Source organism: Caretta caretta, chromosome 3 (assembly GCF_965140235.1).
Source record: "Caretta caretta isolate rCarCar2 chromosome 3, rCarCar1.hap1, whole genome shotgun sequence".
In the NCBI taxonomy this organism is placed as follows: domain Eukaryota; kingdom Metazoa; phylum Chordata; order Testudines; family Cheloniidae; genus Caretta; species Caretta caretta.
Genome location: NC_134208.1, coordinates 70,252,304 through 70,273,674, shown reverse-complemented (window position 1 = coordinate 70,273,674; position 21,371 = coordinate 70,252,304). Strand labels below are relative to the sequence as shown.

The 21,371-nt window shown below is 42.5% G+C and overlaps 1 protein-coding gene across 7 annotated transcripts in view; it reads left to right on the top strand.

The window, feature by feature from the left end:
* The window catches only part of BACH2 (BACH transcriptional regulator 2), a 277,018-nt gene that overhangs the window by 228,897 nt on the left and 26,750 nt on the right, over positions 1 to 21,371 (top strand). For all 7 annotated transcript variants that reach the window (XR_012667612.1, XM_075126582.1, XM_075126583.1 and 4 more), the window contains 2 exons: positions 4,866 to 6,410; positions 18,740 to 18,946. Coding sequence is in view for 6 of the 7 variants with exons in the window: in XM_075126582.1 (XP_074982683.1) it covers positions 4,866 to 6,410; positions 18,740 to 18,946 (1,752 nt within the window). In the remaining variant the exon portion in view is untranslated. The remainder of the gene's footprint in view (positions 1 to 4,865; positions 6,411 to 18,739; positions 18,947 to 21,371) is intronic.

Sequence of the window (21,371 nt, the reverse complement as noted above, 5' to 3'; positions counted from 1 at the left end):
CTATAGCCATTCTTATGTTTAAAGTTTACGGGCAATCTTGCTAATCAAGCTGCGTGTAGATAAAATGCAGATATGCTTTCAATGAACTGACAATCTAGCAGGCAAAAAATGTAACACTGACTGTCATGAATATAAAGGGAAGGGTAACCACCTTTCTGTATACAGTGGTATCAAATCCATCCTGGCCAGAGGCAAAATCCTTTCACCAGTAAAGGGTTAAGAAGCTAAAATAACCTTGCTGGCAACTGACCCAAAATGGCCAATGAGGGGACAAGATTCTTTCAAAACTGGAGGGGGGGGAAAGGCTTTTGTCTGTCTCTGTGTGATACCTTTGCTGGGAACAGATCAACGATGCAAGCCTTCCAATTCCTGTAAAAGTTAGTAAGTAATCTAGCTAGAAAATGCATTAGATTTTCTTTTGTTTTTTGGCTTGTGAAATTTGCTGTGCTGGAGGGAATGTGTATTCCTGTTTTTGTGTCTTTTTGTAACTTAAGGTTTTGCCTAGAGGGATTCTCTGTGTTTTGAATCTGATTACCCTGTAAAGTATTTACTATCCTGATTTTACAGAGGTGATTCTTTTACCTTTTCTTTGAATAAAATTCTTCTTTTAAGAACCTGATTGATTTTTCATTATTCTTAAGATCCAAGGGTTTGGGTCTCTGTTCACCTGTACCAATTGGTGAGAATTTTATTATCAAGCCTTCCCTAGGAAAGGGGGTGTAGGGCTTGGGGGGATATTTTGCGGGAAGACGTCTCCAAGTGGTCTCTTTCCCTGTTCTTTGTTTAAATCGCTTGGTGGTAGCGTATCAGGTTTTTAACCTAAGCTGGTTCCCAAGGCAAGAAAGAAATCTGTGCCTTGGGGAAGTTTTAACCTAAGCTGGTAAGAATAAGCTTAGGGGGTCTTTCATGCAGGTCCCCACATCTGTACCCTAGAGTTCAAAGTGGGGAAGGAACCTTGACACTGACACTGGAGGCAACTGACACAAAGATCAGTTCAATAGCCAACTCCTAAATCTAGGCAATTTTCCACTAGAGGCATATTGTAAAGGGGGAATGTATAGGCTTTGTTGCAAGAATTGTGTAAGAAATAAGCAGTCAAGTTAGAAGTTTTCTAAAATACCATTTATTGCAGTACTGTTAATATAGAAAATCTATTGGGAGCAATTTTAAGAAGTGTCTAAAAAAATAGTTGTTTTCCTCTCCTTCCAAGGTTTATATAGTAGGGCTCTTGACAACCTGGCTTTACAATGGTTTCTTAAAATTCTCTCTCTCTGGTTTTTACTCTTAAAATATGTGGCCTGTACAAAGTACCTGATGGTGCTGTGTGGCCAAGGATTTATAAGCACTTCTTTGGAATGACCTGCACGACTCATTCATGGCTTTAGCATTATGAGTGAGTGGATTCCAAACATACATAATTATTCCCATAGGGGGAAGCAGTAGGCATGATATATCTTGATTTTAGTAAGGCTTTTGACACAGCCACACAACATTCTTATAAGCAAACTAGGGAACTGTGGGCTAGATGAATTAATGTTAGATAAGTGCACAAGTGGTTGAAAGATCTTACTCAAAGAGTAGTGTGACGGGGCAAGGCCAGATGGCTATAGAAAAGTAGTGGGAGATAGATATATTAACTCCAGGCTAAACAAATCCCTGGTACCAGGATAAGTGAAATGGCAACTGCTCCAGGTCAATTAAGACACCTAGGGCCAGTTAAGAACTTTCCAGAAGACAGGGAGAAGGCTAGGTTGATTGGGGCACCTGAAGCCAATCAGGGGCTGGCTGAAACTAGTTAAAAACCTCCCAGTTAGTCAGGTGGGTGTGCATGTCAGGAGCTGGGGGAGGAAGTTGCGCTGTTGGAGAGGCTGAGTAGTACACACCATATCAGGCACAAGGAAGGAGGTCCTGAGGTAAGGGTGAAGTGGAGCTTGAGGAATTGAGGGCTGCTATGGGGGAAGTAGCCCAGGGAATTGTACATGTCATGTTTCTAAAAGGTCAGCTACCATAGCTGATACTATTAGGGTCCCTGGGCTGGAGCCCGGAGTAGAGGGTGGGCCCGGGCTCCACCCCCCCTTTGCCCCCTGATTAATCACTGAGACTGGGAGACGACAAAGACTGTCCAAGGAAGGATAACTTCTCCTCACCTCCCTCGCTGGCTTATGATGAAAATGGCTCAGTAGACTGTGACCCTTGTCTCTAGAGAGAGAGAAGGGTTACGCGGAGGGTCACAGTGAGCCTCTGAGGCTAGCAAAATCTGCCAGGAAACGCGGGACCTACGGAGGCAAGGACAGAGCTTTGTCACAGTAGTTATCAGTGGTTGCCGCTGGGGTCTATCCTGGGTCCAGTACTAGTCAATATTTTATTAATGACTTGGATAATGGAGAATATGCTTATAACATTTATGGAAGCTGGGAAGGGTTGCAAGCACTTTGGAGGACAGGATTAGAATTCAAAAGGATCTTGACAAATTGGAGAATTGGTCTGAATTCAATAAAATTAAATACAATAAAGACAAGTGCAAAGTACTTCACTTAGAAAGGAAAAATCAAATGTATAACTACAAAATAGAGAATAACTGGCTTAGTGGTAGTACCACTGAAAAGGATCTGGGGGCTGTAGTGGATCACAAATTGAATATGAGTCAGCAATATGATGCAGTTGTGAAAAAGTCTGTCATTCTGGGGTATATTAACAGGACACAAAAGGTGATTGTTCTGGTCTACTTGGTATTGGTGAGACCTCAACTGGAGTACTGTGTCCAATTTTTCATGCCACACTTTAGGAAAGATGTGGACAAATTGGAGAGAGTGCAAAGAAGAGCAACAGAAATGATGAAAGGTTTAAAAAACGTGACCTATGAGGAAAAGGTTAAAAAAAAAAACAACAAAAAAAGAACTGGTCATGTTTAGTCTTGAGCAAAGACTGAGAGGGGACCCGATAAATCTTCAGTTATATTAAGGGCTGTTACAAAGAGGACTATGATCAACTGTTCTCCATGTCTGCTGAAGGTCAGACAAGAAGTAAGGGGCTTAATCTACAGCAAGGGAGATTTAGGTTAGATGTTAGGAAAAACTTTCTAACATAAGGATAATTACACACTGGAACAGGTTACTAAGGGAGATTTTTGTCATTGGAGATTTTTAAGAAGAGGTTAGATAAACACCTGTCAGGGATGATCTAGGTTTACTTGGTTCTGCCTCAGCACAAGAGACTAGATAATCTCTCAAAGTCCCTTCTAGCTCTACATATCTATGATTACTATCCTAACTTTTCAGAGTTAAAATTTGATTTATCAGAACACTGCACGGATAAAACAGGTGCTGTGTAACTCACTGGAAAGCTATCTGCCTATCTTAGAGTACTTATCTGTCTCCTGTTATCATCCTATCGGTGTGCCTCGTGATCTTTAATGTATTTATCTTCACAACACCCCTGTGTGATAGGAACCAGCTTCCCTATTTTACAAATGGGGACCTAAGGTACAGAGAGGCTAAGCAGCTTGCCCAGTGTCATACAGGAAGACTTAGGTGCTGCAAGGAATTTAATGCTGTTTTTTTGAGTCCCATCTTAGTGCCCTAACCACTGGACAGTCCTTCCTGTCTTAGAAATCTTGTTCCTTGAGCCACAGCTTTGGACTGGTCTGTCAGCCAAAATTTGGGCAAGTCTGTTTTTCCGAATACAAAGGATGGGGACCAGAAAAAGCTAGAAATCTCCCTTTCCCATTAGGATAAAGCTTCCATTTCTAGTCCTGGATTAGTCAGGACACATCAGATCTTAAACCTCGCTCCAGGAACGAGTAGTACTTGTGCTGCGCTTCAGTCCAGAATAACTTGTGGGGGCGGGCAGATGGGGAAAGCCTTTAGTCGAAGTCGATGGCAGTGGCTTAATGGGCAGGATGCAGGCGGGGTACAGTAGTCAAAAGTGCATGATAGATGCAATTTATCACACGGCTATGTATATGGATCTCACCACAACATATCTGAGGAAGCGGGGGTTGGGGGGAAGTGTGCATGTACACATGTGGGGGTATGTATTCCTTATATACAATATGTGTGTGGTGTATATGTATAATACGATCCAGGAAATAACTATAATTAATTCTCAAAGAAAAATAGAGTAAAATTGTGTGCCAGGCTAGGGCTCTGTGTGGCTTGTAGCAGTTGAATATGAATGCAAACCTATTCTCTGTGTGCTGTAATTCGTATTCACTGAAACCATAAATAATGCAATTCCTCTGATTGAGGAGAACCCAAGTGCAGTACAAATTCAAAATCTTCCATTATTTGTGAAATAGAAACTTGATAAATGGTGGCTAGCAGAGATTTGAGGAAACATTAGCCTGGTTGCCTTTCAAACTAGGAGGAAAAGTTTTTATCTGAATTTTCATATAATATTCAGCGTACACGTTTCCCTCCCAAAACACTGTTCAGATTAAATGACACCTTTATCCTCCAACCCATTCTGCACCAGGGTTAGAAGAATCATGCTTTCATTTGTATCTTTATGTTGCAATGTATCATGTTAACGGAGAACTGTGAATTCATTCATTGACGGATTAACAGTGTGTATGCTAATAGATATTTTTAGATCTTTTAAATGCCTTGTTCATAGCTCTTTAAGTCGCTCAGGCTAAGTAATATTTAGTTCAGCCTGTAATACAAGGTATAAAAGCAACACAGAGCAAACAGCATTAATTATTGGAAGTAGCATCATTGCTGACCTGATAAAAGATTAACTGGTACTTTACAGTATTTATTTATGGACAGTAGAGCTGTCAGGTTATCTAACTACACTTGAAAGGCTTGGGACAATAGCTGTGCTGATGGTAATGATGTCAATTTCCCTGTTGGTTTTTTTTGCAGGTCACTGCCAGAGGATTTGGTCCATTGTTACAGTTTGCCTACACTGCTAAGCTGTTACTCAGCAGAGAAAACATCCAGGAGGTCATCCACTGTGCTGAATTCCTGCGCATGCACAACCTGGAGGACTCCTGCTTCAGCTTCCTTCAGACTCAGCTGCTGAACAATGAAGATGGCCTGTTCCTGTGCAAAAAGGATACCACCTGTCAGAGAATGCATGATGAAGAGAACTCTGATGGAGAAGAGGAGGAAACTATGGAATCAGAAACTTCAAAGATATCTTGCCCAAGGGAAAGAATGCATCAGGAACCCTTTAACTTTGAATCCGCTAGTTCTGGAGCAGACAAGGAAGAAGGGATGCTGCCTGACTCTGACATGCTGAGAGATAGCAAGGACAGTTTGGACAAAGACACAGTAACACGGTACCCCAAATATAAGAAATACCAGCTTGCTTGTACCAAGAATGTCTACAACACATCACCCATCAGTACCTCAGGTTTTGCAAGCACATTCAGTGAAGAGAGTCCTGGAAATGGCCTCAAATCAGGACTTGCTGTGGGGCAGATAAAAAGCGAGCCTCAGAATGAGGAAAACGATGAAGAAAGCATCACACTTTGCCTGTCTGGAGATGAGCCTGACATCAGGGATAAAGAAGGGGATGTCGAAATGGACAGGAAACAGCCAAGTCCCACTTGTGTTGACAGGTCTAAAAGTGTGTCTTCTCCTTCTTGCTTAAGGTCTTTTTTCAACAGAACAAAAAGTGTAGATTTGGTTGGCTTCCCCAGTACTTCCCAACAGCACTTTGCCAGGAGTCCAGCATGCCCTTTTGACAAAGGGACAACTCAGGGTGACCAGAAAACTGACTACAGCCCTTTCACAGGGAATTATGGACAGTCCCATGCCATTCAGAAGGATACTTCCAACTTCACAATGGGATCGCCACTCAGAGGGCCTGGTTTTGAAGCACTCTGTAAACAGGAAGGTGAACTGGACAGGAGGAGTGTTATATTCTCTTCAAGTGCTTGTGACCAAGTAAACACTTCAGTGCATTCATATTCTGGTGTGAGCAGCTTGGACAAAGACCTCACTGAGACTGTGCCAAAGGGTCTGTGGGCTGGAGGCAGCCAATCCCTTCCTAGTTCACAGACCTATTCCCACAGTGGACTGACAGCTGATCACTTGCCAGGAAGGATGCGGCCTAACACCAGCTGCCCGGTGCCAATTAAAGTTTGCCCTCGCTCTCCTCCTTTGGAAACCAGAACCAGGACCTCTAGCTCATGTTCCTCCTACTCATATGCAGAGGATGGCAGTGTTGGTTCTCCCTGTAGCCTCCCTCTGTGTGAGTTTTCATCTTCCCCCTGTTCCCAAGGAGCTCGATTCCTGGCCCCTGAACATCAGGAGCCAGGCATGATGGGAGATGGAATGTACAACCAAGTCAGACCCCAGATTAAATGTGAGCCATCCTATGGAACAAACTCCAGTGATGAGTCTGGGTCGTTCTCAGAAGCAGACAGTGAATCATGTCCTGTGCAAGACAGAGGACATGAGGTAGGGAATTAAGATAAGTACACATGTAACAGTCATTGTGACCCATTGAATAAATCCTTTATTCTCTCAGATAACTTTTGGCATTTGCCCAGCACTTTCTAATTTACAGAGGCAAAGGGTAATATGTATTCATCTCCTCATCAGCTGAATCTGCATGGTTAACAGAGGAGAGATCATGAATAGCTGTGTTGAGTTCCTAGAGACTTGGCACTTACTGAAATTTCAGTATTAAGCAAGCAGCAGCAAACAGGTGAATGATGAGAGTAAATTCATGTTCATAGAAAGTCTGCCACCTCTCTTTTTCCTTCTCGCACCTAGCAAAAAGTATATCTATTCTAAGGAATTAAAGTATATTTTCACTCTTAAACTGTACTGTTTCCTCCAGCTTGGTTTATAAAGTATAATATTATGGTAGCACTTCAGGGCCCAGCCAAGATTATGTCCTTGTAGAGGTAGGCACTGCACTGTATAAACAGAGGGTCCCTGCTCCAAATCTCTTGCAATCTGTATGAGACAGACAAAGGGTGGGAGGGGAAACAGTGTCACAAAGAGGTGAAATAACTAACCTAAAGTCACACAGCTGGTCAGTGACAGAACCAGGAATAGAACCAGGTTTGCTTCCTCACAGTCTCATGGCCTATCCTCTAAACCAGTAGTGGGCAACCTGCGGCCCATCAGGGTAATCTAATTGCGGGCTGTGAGACGTTTTGCTAACATTGACTGTCCGCAGGTATGGCCCTCCACAGCTCTCAGTGGTCGCAGTTTGCCATTCGTAGCCAATGGTAGCTGTGGGAAGCAGCAGGCCACAGGGACATGCTGGCTGCAGCTTCCCACAGCTCCCATTGGTCAGGAATGGCCAACCGCCGCCACTGGGAGTTGCAGGAGGCAGTGCCTGCGGGCGGTCAACGTCAGCAAAATGTTGCATGCCCCATGGGCCACAGGTTGCCCACCACTGCTCTAAACTGTGCAGCCTCCCTATGTGTTGTCTTTATTTGCAACCAGTGGGCTTTGCTTCTCATCAAATTGATTATTTGGATTGTACTTTCTGCCTAGGACCACACTTTCCTTGTTACTGAAGAATTCTAGCAGACAGTTGCATAAAACATTGAGGAATGTTATTCATGAATTTACAGGATCGATTGAGAGAAGTAGGGAAAGTGTATGGGACCAAGAAACAAGCTGTGAGTTTCAATGCAGCACTGACAAATGTTCTTCCATCAGTGAGAGAGAAATAGGGTCATTTTACAAAGGCAAAAAGGCCAGGTATAAATGCTGTGGTGGCAGTTCACTAACTAGGAGTGAGTATTTCAATGTAAATTTATAAGCTTGGGAGAATGAAGGTGCAGTGCATAGCTTGAGAGCTGAAAAGAGAATGGATGTTTTTACAGAATTCCATTAGGGAATTGAGGCGAGTGTACTAGAGTAATTTCTGTACAGAACTGCACATCTGCTGTCCTGTGTCGGAACAATAAAATGTTGCCTTGAGACCTACTGCTCTAGCATGGAAAGCAGGTAAGTTCATAGCATGTGTTGTGAGAGCCTAGGATAGAACGGACTGGACTCGGGCTCATAGGAGTAAAAAGAGAGAGGGAGGGACACAAAAAACCCTGTTTTATTTTATCCCCCACATTTTGTAGAAAGTCAATTAATTTTTCAAAACTTCAACCAATTGCTGCTATGTATTATTCCTACATTCTTCCTGAGGTGTGGTTCATAGAATCATAGAAGATTAGGAAGAGACTTCAGGAGGTCATCTAGTTCAATCCCCTGCTCAAAGCAGGACCAACCCCAACTAAATCATCCCAGCCAAGGCTTTGTCAAGCTGGACCTTAAAAACCGCTAAGGATGGAGATTCCATCACCTCCCTAGGTAACCCATTCCAGTGGTTCACCACCCTCTTAGTGAAATAGTTTTTCCTAATATCCAACCTAGACCTCCCCAACTATAACTTGAGACCATTGCTCCTTGTTCTGTCATCTGCCACAACTGAGAACAGCCGAGCTCCATCCTCTTTGGAATCCCACCCCCACACCTTCAGGAAGTTGAAGGCTGCTATCAAATCCCCCCCTCACTCTTCTCTTCTGCAGACCAAACAAGCCCAGTTCCCTCAGCCTCTCCTCATAAGTCATGTGTCCCAGCCCCCTAATCATTTTTGTTGCCCTCCGCTGGACTCTCTCCAATTTGTCCACGTCCCTTCTGTAGTGGGGGGCCCAAAACTGGACACAGTACTCCAGATGTGGTCTCACCCATGCTGAATAGAGGGGAATAATCATTTGCTTCGATCTGCTGGCAATGCTCCTACTAATACAGCCCAATATGCTGTTAGCCTTCTTGGCAACAAGAGCCTTCTTGCTCTCCCAGCAGATATCAAGGTGACTGTTGACTCAAATCCAGCTTCTCGTCCACTGTAATCCCTAGGTCCTTTTCTGCAGAGCTGCCGCTTAGCCAGTCGATCCCTAGCCTGTAGCGGTGCCTGGGATTCTTCCGTCCTTAAGTGCAGGTCTCTGCACTTGTCCTTGTTGAACCTCATCAGATTTCTTTTGGCTCATTCCTCCAATTTGTCTAGGTCACTCTGGACCCTATCCCTACCCTCCAGCATATCTATCTCTCACCCCAGTTTAGTGTCATCCACAAACTTGCTGAGGGTGCAATCTATCCCATCACCCAGATAATTAATGAAGATGCTGAACAAAACTGGTCCCAGCACCAACCACTAGGGCACTCCGCTTGATACCAGCTGCCAACCGGACATCAAGCTGTTGATCACTACCCGTCGAGCCCGATGATCTAGCCAGCTTTCTGTCCACCTTATAGTCCATTCATCTAATCCATACTTCTTTAACTTGCTGACAAGAATACTATGGGAGACTGTATCCAAAGCTTTGCTGAAGTAAAGATATCACGTCCACCACTTTCCCCATATCCACAGAGCCAGTTATCTCCTCATAGAAGGCAATCAGGTTCATCAGACCTGACTTGCCCTTGGTGAATCCATGTTGACTGTTCCTGATCACCTTCCTTTCCTCCAAGTGCTTCAAAATGGATTCTTTGAGGACCTCCTTTATGATTTTTCCAGGGACTGAAGTGAGACTGCCCGGTCTCTAGTTCCCGGGTTCTCCTTTTTTCCATTTTTAAAGATGGACACTATATTTGCCTTTTTCCGGTCGGCCGGGACCTCCCCCGATCGCCATGAGTTTTCAAAGATAATGGCCAATGGCTCTGCAATCACATCAGCCAACTCCCTCAGCATCCTCGGATGCATTAGATGCAGCCCCATGGACTTGTGCATGTCCAGCTTTTCTAAATAGTCCTTAACCTGTTCTTTCAGCACTGAGGGCTGCTCACCTCCTCCCCATACTGTGTTGCCCAATGCAGCAATGTGGGAGCTGACCTTTTCTGTGGCAAAAAAAGCATTGAGTACTTCAGCTTTTTCCACATCATCTGTCACTGGGTTGCCTCCCCCATTTAGTAAGGGTCCCGCACTTTCCCTGACCTCCTTCTTGTTGCTAACATACCTGTAGAAACCCTTCTTGTTACCCTTCACATCCCTTGCTAGCTTCAACTCCAATTGTGCTTTGGCCTGCCTGATTACCCCACATACTCGAGCAATATTTTTATACTCCTCCCTAGTCATCTGTCCAAGTTTCCACTTCTTGTAAACTTCTTTTTTGTGTTTAAGCTCACCAAAGATTTCTCTGTTAAGCCAAGCTGGTCACCTGCCATATTTGCTATTCTTTCTGCACATTGGGATGGTTATTCCTGCGCCCTCAAAAAGACGTCTTTAAAATAGACCCGGCTCTCCTGGATTCCTTTCCCCCTCATAGTAGCCACCGAGGGGATCCTACCCATCAGTTCCCTGAGGGAGTCAGAGTCTGCTTTTCTGAAGTCCAGAAAGTTCTGAAGTCCAGCAGTTTCTGCTGCTCTCCTTTCTTCCTTTTGTCAGGATCCTGAACTTGACCGTCTCATAGTCACTGCTGCCTAGGTTGCCACCCACTTCTACTTCCTCTATCAATTCTTCTCTTTTTGTGAGCAGCAGGTCAAGAAGAGCATGGCCCCTAGTTGGTTCCTCCAGCACTTGCACCAGGAAGTTGTCCCCAACACTCTCCAAAAACTTCCTGGATTGTCTGTGCACTGCTGTATTGTTCTCCCAGCAGATATCAAGGTGATTGAAATCCCTGATGAGAACTTGGGCCTGTGATCTAGAAAATTCTGTTAGTTGTCCGAAGAAAGCCTTGTCTACCTCATCCTTCTGGTCTGGTGGTCTATACCAGAGTGCCCACCACGAACAGACCCAGGAGGCATCGTGACTGACCCAGGAGTCACAATTTGTGGCAGTGAAGTAGTTTTGAAAGTGTACATCTTATTTCCCACGTCTGTGATGGGAGCAGAGGTGTGTTGTAGTGGAGACAGTGTTCCTCCTCCTCTTGCCCCTTTGCTTCCTGTGGGGTGGGATATCCAGATCATTGAACTGGACCCAGATCTGAGATCCAGGTTCTAAAGCAGCCACATAGGAGTGGGTGAGGCCTCATGCCCCTGCATGGCCACGTCACAAGCCCTATATTAGATGTCACATTTACAAGGGGAGAACAAGACAGCAGGGAGAAGGTGGAGGAGGGAATACAGCAATAGCACAAAATCATTCCTTTACTTGGTGAGGGCAAATGCATAGCATGGTGTAGTAAAGAGAATGGGAGGTTGGGATTTTTGTTTGTTTTAAATGACTCATTAGCTGTCTTTGTTGCTGTGTGTAGATGCTGCAGCAGAACTGGGTCTGAAGGAGTTGAATGAGGAGGATGGGGGGGGTCTTGTGGATAGTCTTAGAGAGAGCTTTGTATGCATACAGGGTGGCGAGGACAAAAGGAGGAAGACATTCATGGGAGAAACAGACAGATGGGGTACTGAAACTGGCTTCAGAATGCCCCTGGCTACAAGTTGTGGTCTAGTGGACTGAGCACAGGGCTGGGCATTAAGATGGTTGACTTCTATTTCTGATTCTGCCATTGACTTTCTATGTAATGCTGGGCAAGTCAACTCTCTGTGCCTCATGTACAAGACAGGAATTATGCTCATGCTTGTCCACTTTTGCAGGACACTTTGAGATGTATTGATGAAAAGTATTGCTAGTGGGAGTAAATTAATACTCCATGGTGTGGTATTGATCTCTGAACCCAGATAAACAATCGAAGGTAACAGGAAATGAGACTCTGTGAGCACTAAGTCTCAGTTCAGATCTTAGATTGAAAAGAGAATTTGGGAAGGCCATTCAACAGAACATCTGATAGAAATACAATGTAATCTCATTTAAGAAGAGTTTTATCATATAGACATCTTAAGAAACTCTATAATATCCATGTCCCTGGAAATTAGCTTCCGCCAGCCTTGAAAATGTGATTTTTTGCCCCTTGCCATCTTTATTACTTTGCAGGCTGGTCTGTAGTTCCTCAGTCTCCATGCATCATGAGATAAAATTATTCATGGGTTACTTGTTTGTATTTTAAAGTGTAGCTGATGAAATAGTCGAGTGAGTATAATTAATCCCTACTACCTAAAGGGCCATATTCTGCATCCTCATTCACACTGAGCAGTACCTTGCTCCTTGAGTAATCCCATTGATTGCAATGGGACTGCTCAGGGTAAGTATGGCTGACGGACTCTGACCCTCAGTTATCAGACAAAGTATCTAATGTCATTTGGATTTTAAACCGGTCATTCTTGATTTGGGTCCCAACATGTCATCAGTGCCCAGACTTCAGTGACTGCTCTCTTGGGGATTGTGGGCCATGCAAAAGCACATGTACTCAAATCAGTTAATTCAGAAAATAGGTGGTGGTGGGAGGGGAATGCCTCTGTGTTGTATGTTTTCTTCCTTTGGAAAGAATCGTGTGGGTATGATGGGATTACTGAGATTTTTGTCTTCCATTACCTTTGAGAGATAAAATAGCAGGTGCAAGCAGAAATATCCCTGTTACAATGCAGTACAGTTATAGGAGCAGGAAGGAGAAACTATCTGCACCAGAGTCCTTTGAGCTGGATTTTATGGAATTGGCATATTGTTTAATATAATGGCCAATTTCATACAAATCCTTCTCTTCACTCGTTTCTCTCAGCCTCTGGAGAGTACTTAAAGTCAATTATTGGAATGTAATACCACTGACAAGAATACAGCTGTTTTTGCTTCATGACCAATTTCCAACAGTCTTGCTTAAAACAGCAAAAAAATAAGACCGTCCAGAACAGAAACGTTCTCCCCAATGGTACTTTGCTTTCGTAAAATGTATATTCCTAAATATCCTTTTGCTGCTATAAAACAATATGGGTGCAACCTGTCTCTAAACATCATTTGTAATGAAATCTATGTATTTGTTGCACCAGATTCTTCTGCATTAGGTAAAAATAAAATCTAAAATCAGGTCACTGAGATACAGTTTTCCTGAAAAGAATAAACAAGGGCAGAAGGAGTTAGGAGGCTGTTTTCCAAGAACTATTAATATCTAAGGAATCCTATTCAATATGTCTTTCTTTTATATTTAAGAATTTCCCACTTGGATTTAGGGATTCACATTTCAAAGGAAATTTTCACAAAAGCAGTGCTGGTACAATTGAAGATGTTAAAGGCAAATTCTCTTCAATGAGAGTCCAGAAGCCTTCATGTCAAGTGACAGATGAAACAGTTCTCTGCTCCTCTGGTGACCAAAAACTAAATATTAAAGTTTTTGAAGGGAATCAGCAGTTTGAGAGGGGAGAAATATATTTGCTCCTATGTTTGGGAGTGTTAATGGATTCCAGTCTGTGCCATGTAAGGTCAGCCCAGACAACCCGGTACTGAGTCCCTATTAATAAATGCAATAGTAATCTGTGATTTCTGGAGAGTTGTCACCCTTGTATCCAGTCTGATGGTCACATGTCCTGAGCAGCAGTGCTGACTAGGAGCTGATCAGCTTCACTAGTCCACTGAAGTAGCACCCACATAGTGAATGGTGGAAAGACTGGCTGCAGAGGGAGGGAGAAATGGCAGACAAGTGAAAACTGTTGTCTATAGAGGAACTGTGGATGGGTGATAGTGACTGGCAGGATCCAGGTGGGAGAAGGACTGTGGCTGGTGGGGGGAAAAAAAGAGAGAAGAGTATACTGAAGGGCAAGACAGAGTGAGCAGTCCCTTCCAAAACTCTGTTATGCATTATTATCCCACAGATGGCTTGGCTTTCATCTTGTTAGGTTTGTTTGCCATAGGCTAGAAGGCCCCTTGTAGAGAAAATCCTTCCTGTTTTTGTTCTTTGTTCTTTAGGCTTTGGCTTCTCATGGGTTTTCCACTGGGTGAGGAGGGGAGATTATGGTCAGAAAAAGCAGTTTCTGTTTCTGAACGCTTTCACCACAGTGTACACTCACAAATCACAGTGTTTGTGCAGGGGAGGCAGGGTTTTCAAAAGCCCCATTGTTGGCCTGACGCTGCTCCCACTGGGGGTCAACAGTATGATTTCAGTGGCAGTCGAGTTGGGCCAGTCGAGTTGAGCGCTTTTGAAAATTCCCCTCTAAATGCATTTTAGGAAAACAGTATCAGAAATAACAGCAGTGATTGTATGCTCAGGATATAACAAACAATTCTCACTCCCCACAAAAAGTCACTCCTAGGATACAATCCATACTTTAGATCAGGGATTGGCAACCTTTGGCACGCGGCCCGTCAGGCGGCCCAGGACACTAGCGGGCTGGGATGGTTTGTTTACCTGCAATGGCCAATCGCAGCTCCCACTGGCCGCAGTTCACCGTTCCAGGCCAATGGGGGCCTTAGGAAGTGGCGGCCAGCACATCCCTCAGTGGCCCATGCCACTTCCCGCAGCCCCCATTGGCCTGGGATGGCAAACCACGGCCAGTGGGAGCGGATGCGGCAGGTAAACAAACCATCCTGGCCCGCCAGTGGCTTTCCCTGATGGGCCGCGTCCCAAAGGTTGCCAGTCCCTGCTTTAGATGCCCTCACCAGGAGCTGCAAGCTGTGTCAGGGCCAAGCTATTTAAGTACCACAGGCTGTCACTATGCTGCTGCTCTCCGTTTAAAAGGAACGCGGTAGCAATTTTTACGTTGTTGTGCAAACAAAGCAAATACCAAAAGAGCAAGATTTTTTGGGCCCGTGTTTAAAGGTGCTGTCCGTGTCTAGGGGTCCCTGCTTTATTACACACCTTTCCCTGTGGGCTCCTTCAATTGTTTTAATGTTGCTGCTAGGGCCAAGGAGGTTCAGCCACCTTTCTAGTATTTTGTTAAAGAGATTTGGCAGCCCAAGTAAGATGCTGTGAAAATTCAATTAGAAATAAAAAGTGAAAAGCTAAAGATGTTCACGTCTCTCATGTGGATTGTACTGTGCTTGATTCTGTCCATTTATTCAGAAGAAAAGCAATTATTAGTACAGTACATGAGCAGTGCAGTAGTAAATGGCACACTGTCCAAGCTGGCATTAGCTAGTGAAGCTTGAAAGAATTAATTGGTTATGTATGCGCCTTTCACTTGCTGAGTCAATGGCTGTCCTTGTTTATCTAGGTCACTACTAAATTGCTTAGCCATTCGATGTAATGACATTTATACTGACATTGTCGTGGTAATGATGAAGGAAAAAGTCCCCAAAATCATAGGCAGAGTTTAGTTTTCACAAGCATTGTTTGGCCATCTTTCCTGTGAATGTATCATCCATAATTTAGGGGATTTAGGGATCTGCAGCGATAGCAGAATGGGTTGGTATGCTTAGTGATGTAGGCTGCAGTATTTATGAGGTATCTTTGGTGAAGAACAGGGCCTCTGCTGTGATGTAAAAATCCAGCAGAAGTAATTGTACAGATAGTTACTTATATAGCTCCCTTCTCCAGCGGTATAGCTTCTGCTGTAATAACTCGCTGAGAGAATGGGGCTTCTGTGGATGTTTCTGACTTGAAATATCCCAAACTGGGGCTAGAAAATTCCTTACTCTCTGAAAGGCCGAGTTCAGAAAAGTTTCCTTTTTCTTTCAGAAGCAGCTCTGTTTTGTTTTATACAGCAGGCTACTCACCTTTGAGAGATTGCTAGAGACATGACCAGATCCTCAACTTGTGGAAATCCACATAGCTCCATTGCAGTTTATATCAGTTGAGAATCTGGCCCACAATCAGCATAAAATATCACTAGCTTTGTTTCAGAGGAACAGCCGTGTTAGTCTGTATTCGCAAAAAGAAAAGGAGTACTTGTGGCACCTTAGAGACTAACCAATTTATTTGAGCATGAGCTTTCGTGAGCTACAGCTCACTTCATCAGATGTATACCGTGGAAACTGCAGCAGACTTTATATACACACAGAGAATATGAAACAGATTGTTTCATATTCTCTGTGTGTATATAAAGTCTGCTGCAGTTTCCACGGTATACATCTGATGAAGTGAGCTGTAGCTCACGAAAGCTCATGCTCAAATAAATTGGTTAGTCTCTAAGGTGCCACAAGTACTCCTTCACTAGCTTTGTATAACTACACTATAGAATAGTTACCCACAGCAGCCACTCCCCAGAAGCCTTTTTTTAGCTGAGAAATAGTTTCACCATTTAAAGGTGAAGAAAGTGGCATTACATTAAAAATAATGTGTAAAATGAAGGAGGATGAGACTGATGTTCTCCCACTGTCTTCCTTTTACTTTTTTTAATCTCATGTGACTCTGCATGTTGAAGTCAATGGAATCACTCTAGTTTTCCTGATGGAGAGCAAAGTTGGGCCCAGTACGTCCAGGTTTGCACATTCAACCCACATCATTTCTGAATCTTTCTCTTTATTTTCCTGTCTCCTTGCCCTGCTTCTCGCTGGAGTTTACAAGTAGATTCCAATGTATTGCCACATGAACTTTTCCCTGTGACATTATGTGCAGACAGGAAATTTGCCTGCATTTCAACAACTTTTTGAGCAAAACAATTAAAACTTGTTTTCACTCTTGGTGTCAAAACTTGAATGTAAAAGCCTTATTTTTACTGGTTAAACTGTGGTGTTTTCCAAAGGAATGCACAGACAGGTTTTTTTGTTTTGTTTTCCAGGCACTGGCTGAGGCTTAAGAGCAAACCAAATGACACTAAGTTTATGTTTACTGTCCAAAGGGTATGAAAGGGAAATCAAACATTCTTCATATCAGTAGGTAGTCATTCGCAAACAAGGTAGTCCACATCACCATGTCTAAGGTCAATCTCTGTGTATATACGCTTAGTATTGTTTTCCTTGGCAGCACCGGCTTAGTATTTCTTCTTCCATTAAACTGATCTGCAGTGTGATCTGTTACAATATTAAGCAGTTTCTGAGCCATAGTTTCACAGGGACAGGGGGAAAAATTCATTCCATGAAACCTGTGTGAAAGGATACAGTAGGTGCTTGTGCCAAGTTTCACGTGGCTGGGGCTGAGTGAAAAATGGAGCAATGACATTAGAGTGCATGGAAATTCAAGGCAACAATAAAGAAGTGACGAAATTGCTGGCATGTTTGCCGACGTGAAGAGATTAAATTATCAAGAATGTCAAAGTATGTTTTGTTATGTGTGTGTCCCTAGCATACTATTGGATGTAAACAAACCGGAAAAAGGTGTTTTCATTTTAGAGTTATCTGTGCACTTAATCTCTTTATCTCTACATACTTTAAGGGCACTGGTTGAGGGTAGTAATTGCATGTTTGAATATCAGAGGAGCCTTTTCACCAGAATCTTTTGGTTGGCTAGAGAAACTAAATGTATTTTCTCTGATAGCCAATTATTAAGTACTGTATAGTCTGCTTCTTTAAATAGGAGTTGAACTGTATAATCACAGTAGAAATTAAATGTTTACTGCCATCTTTTGGTCCATGTAGATACGACACTAAAAAGACAGCATAGCCTTGTAGGTCCCAGAATATTAGAGAGAGAGAAGGTGGGTGAGGTAATATCTTTGATTGGACCAACTTCTGTTAGTGAGAAAGAAAGAGAAGCTTTTGAGCTAACAGAGTTCTTCTTCAGGTCCTGACATGTGTAGCTTGAAAGCTTGTCTTTCTCACCCGCAGAAGTTGGTCCAATCAAAGATATTACCTCACCCACCTTGTCTCACTAAAAGGGAAGTAAGGCTCCAGTTTACAGTTGTTTGGTCTTTCTGCACACAACTCTCATTTGTTCACACAATTTGTGAAACAGTTTTTATGCCAGAAATTGATTGTGTTTAATTCATCCAGCAACATTTCGGTTTGCACAGACATATTAGCTGTCTCAAAGACTGTGTTTACAGCTTTAACTTGCATTAGAACATAAGAACAGCCATACTGGGTCAGACCAAGGTCCATCTAGCCCAGTATCCTCTCTTCCGACAGTGACCAATGCCAAGTGCTTCAGAGGTAATGAACAGAACATGTAATTATCAAGTGATCCATCCCGTCTTGTGTGTTTGGGGTTGTGTTTTTTTGTTTTGTTTTTTTCTTTTTGCGAGAACTGTGGGAGAAAGGGTTAGAATCTCCGAAATCAAGAGATGACTGATGTGTTTGCATTCAGCTATGACATCAGAGCAGAAGTACAAGAGCTTAGAATAAATGTTTCAATTTCAATAAATGAGGTTTTAGATTTTTTTTCTAGTAAATGTGACTTTGTCATACTTTTTTTAAATGGAATATTAGTAAATGTCTTTTTTTTTTACATATTTTAGTAAAGAAAGAATAAGGATTGTTTTCAGTTACTCTGACCCTTCCAAATGACATGGTGCGCTGTTAATTTGGACTGCTTGTAAAACCAATCCTAGCTGCTGTTATATATAACTTTGTGATCCCATTGATGTTTTCAGGTTGCATTTTTAACATGGCAGCTCGTCTGGGACTTAGTCCCATAGTTCATTTGCAGATAAAACTCCCACTGCAAAATTGGATCTGATCCTGTGTGGAGTTTGGCATCCTCTACCCCCATTGAAATCAGTAGCAATTAACTGCTCCCATAACACATTTCCCACTTGAGAGGATTAGGCTCCATGTTTGTGTAAGAGATTCTATGAGAATTGTTTTGAAGTACTAGTTTCATAGGGCCAGATTTTTAGCAGGTGTAAATCAGAAAAGCATTGTTGATTTCAGTGGAACTACATGGGTTTACAACAGTTGAGAATCTGGCCCAAATAATTTATTTGCCCCACAAAATCAATCACATGGCAGCAGTAAGCTTTGGTGGATGGGTGGGTTGGTTGGTTTGTTGGCTTTGATGGGGTGTTTGTTACAAAAGAGATTATGAAACTTTTGCTGCTCCATTTGTTTGGGGAAAAACAATTAAGTGACTTTTACAGCATTGTTCCTACTGTATTAACCAAGCAAATTGTAACTTTATTGGTTGTTTTTGTTTTAGGTGAAGCTTCCTTTTCCTGTAGATCAAATCACAGATCTTCCACGGAATGATTTCCAGATGATGATAAAGATGCACAAGTTAACCTCAGAACAGTTAGAGTTCATCCATGATGTTCGCCGGCGCAGTAAGAACCGGATTGCAGCTCAGCGCTGCCGCAAAAGAAAACTGGACTGTATCCAGAACTTAGAATGTGAAATCCGCAAATTGGTGAGTTACTTGTTGTTGCATCAATAAATCTGATAATAGGGCTGTCGGCTGAATGATGGACAAATATTCAAAACAATTCCAGTGCAGTTTTTAGTTAATTTAAGTTCAATGAGGTAAATCTCAATAACCAACTTACTTTTATTTCACAAAGGCAGGTAGCTGAGTGGGGTTTTTTGTTATTGTTTTGGTTTTGAATCAAAGCAATTACACTTCACCCAGATTCATGCTTGCATGTATATGTCACTAGTTATGTCAATCAAAATACCTTATGATAATCTCAAGGCAATGCTGTGCATAATGGCAGGGAGGAATATGTTCTTAATTTTATTTAATTTCAGTACACAAACTAATTTTTCAGTGATACTTGATTTAGAGTGTCAAGCACTGGACTCGAAATCCAAAATACCAGTCTCACTGCCTCAAACCAACCCTCTATGTGGCCTTGTACAAGTCACTTCATCTTTCTGCCTCACACAATTGGGTAGTAACAGGACGATGTCTTTAAAATACTTCAAACATGCGAAGTATTTGTAGACCATGATTATTATTACTATGATGGAGTGGAGCACTCAGGTGTATGAAATAATCTCCATGTTGAGATTATTTTCTTGCGTTTAGTGCAGGGTGGTTGTTTTTTTCTGAATGTTTCAGCTCACCACACATTATTTTCAACAACTTAATTTAGCAAGTAGACTGAAAATATAGAAAAGAAACCGAAAAAGCCTCGAGACAAAGAATCTAAATATCCAAAGAAATGAGAGCTACCCAGCAATAACACTAGAAAATCTCGGAAACCAAAGTAATGTAGTCCCAAACTCATTGCCAGAGTTTCATTTCATGGCTATGACCTGATCAGAAAGCCTTGTCTTTTGGTCGCAATAGCACTGGCCTGAAAGATAACTTCAGAAAACATCCTCTGTTCTAACACTGCTACCTTTTTCCATAACGCATTCCATGACATTTTTTGCCATACAGAATACATTAAAATAAGAAAATGAAGTACAAAGGTTAGGAAATGCCAGAATTAAGGTAGCTCATGCAACCTTAACTCTGCCCTTTTGCATATACACATTGTAAGACAGTGTTCAATTTCAGGATCACATACTAATTTTTGTATAAGAAAACCAATAGCAAAACTCCCATTGACTTAAAGACTCAAGGCCTTTATTTGAAATTAATTTGTCACACTGTGTACCCCAATGTGACCAGTAAGTCTCCATTTTTTCATGTATATAATATCACCTGGAGTGCTTTATTTTTTATTAAGGATGGAATTTTTTTCATTATCCTTATTTCGCAGACCTCAGCAACCTCCTTTACACTGGTGATCTAAGGATGGGCAATGTGTGAAATGCTATTCCCTGCTCATGACATTACATGCTTCTCACAGACCCATCCATCCATCCACTTACATTCTGCCTTGTCTGCACACACATAATATACATTTTCTTACATGATTTATTCATCTCAAGATACACTTGGGCATCTGTTTATTTTTGTTTTCTTGGTGGATTTATCAATATTTTGGCAGGTGGTGTTTTTTCACGTAAACTGTTCTCTTTGTCTCTTTCCCATTCTCATAGCTGTGTGGAAACGATATAGACTCATAGACATTAAAGTCAGAAGGGACCATTATGATCATCTAGTCTGACCTGCAAAATGCAGGCCACAGAATCTCATCCACCCATTCCTGTGATAAACCTCTCACCTATGTCTGAGCTATTGAAGTCCTCAAATCATGGTTTAAAGACTTCAAGGTGCAAAGCATCCTCCAGCAAGTGATCCGTGCCCCATGCTACAAAGGAAGGCGAAAAACCCCCAGGGCCTCTTCCAATCTGTCCTGGAGGAAAATTCCTTCCTGACCCCAAATATGGCGATCAGCTGAACCCTGAGCATGTGGGCAAGATTCACTAGTCAGATACCCAGGAAAGAATTCTCTGTAGTAACTCAGATCCCACCCCATCTAACATCCCATCACAGGCCACTGGGCCTATTTACCATGAATAGTTAAAGATCAGTTAATTGCCAAAATCATGTTATCCCATCATACCATCTCCTCCATAAATTTATCGAGTTTAATCTTGACGCCAGATAGGTCTTTTGCCCCCTCTGCTTCCCTTGGAAGGCTATTCCAGAACTTCACTCCTCTGATGGTTAGAAACCTTCATCTAATTTCAAGCCTAAACTTCCTGATGGCCAATTTATATCCATTTGTTCTTGTGTCCACATTAGTACTGAGCTTAAATAATTCCTCTCCCTCTGGTGTTTATGCCTCTGATATATTTATAGAGAGCAATCATATTTCCCCTCAACCTTCTTTTGGTTAGGCTAAACAAGCCAAGCTCCTTGAGTCTCCTTTCATCAGACAGGTTTTCCATTCCACAGATCATCCTAGTAGCCCTTCTCTGTACCTGTTCCAGTTTGA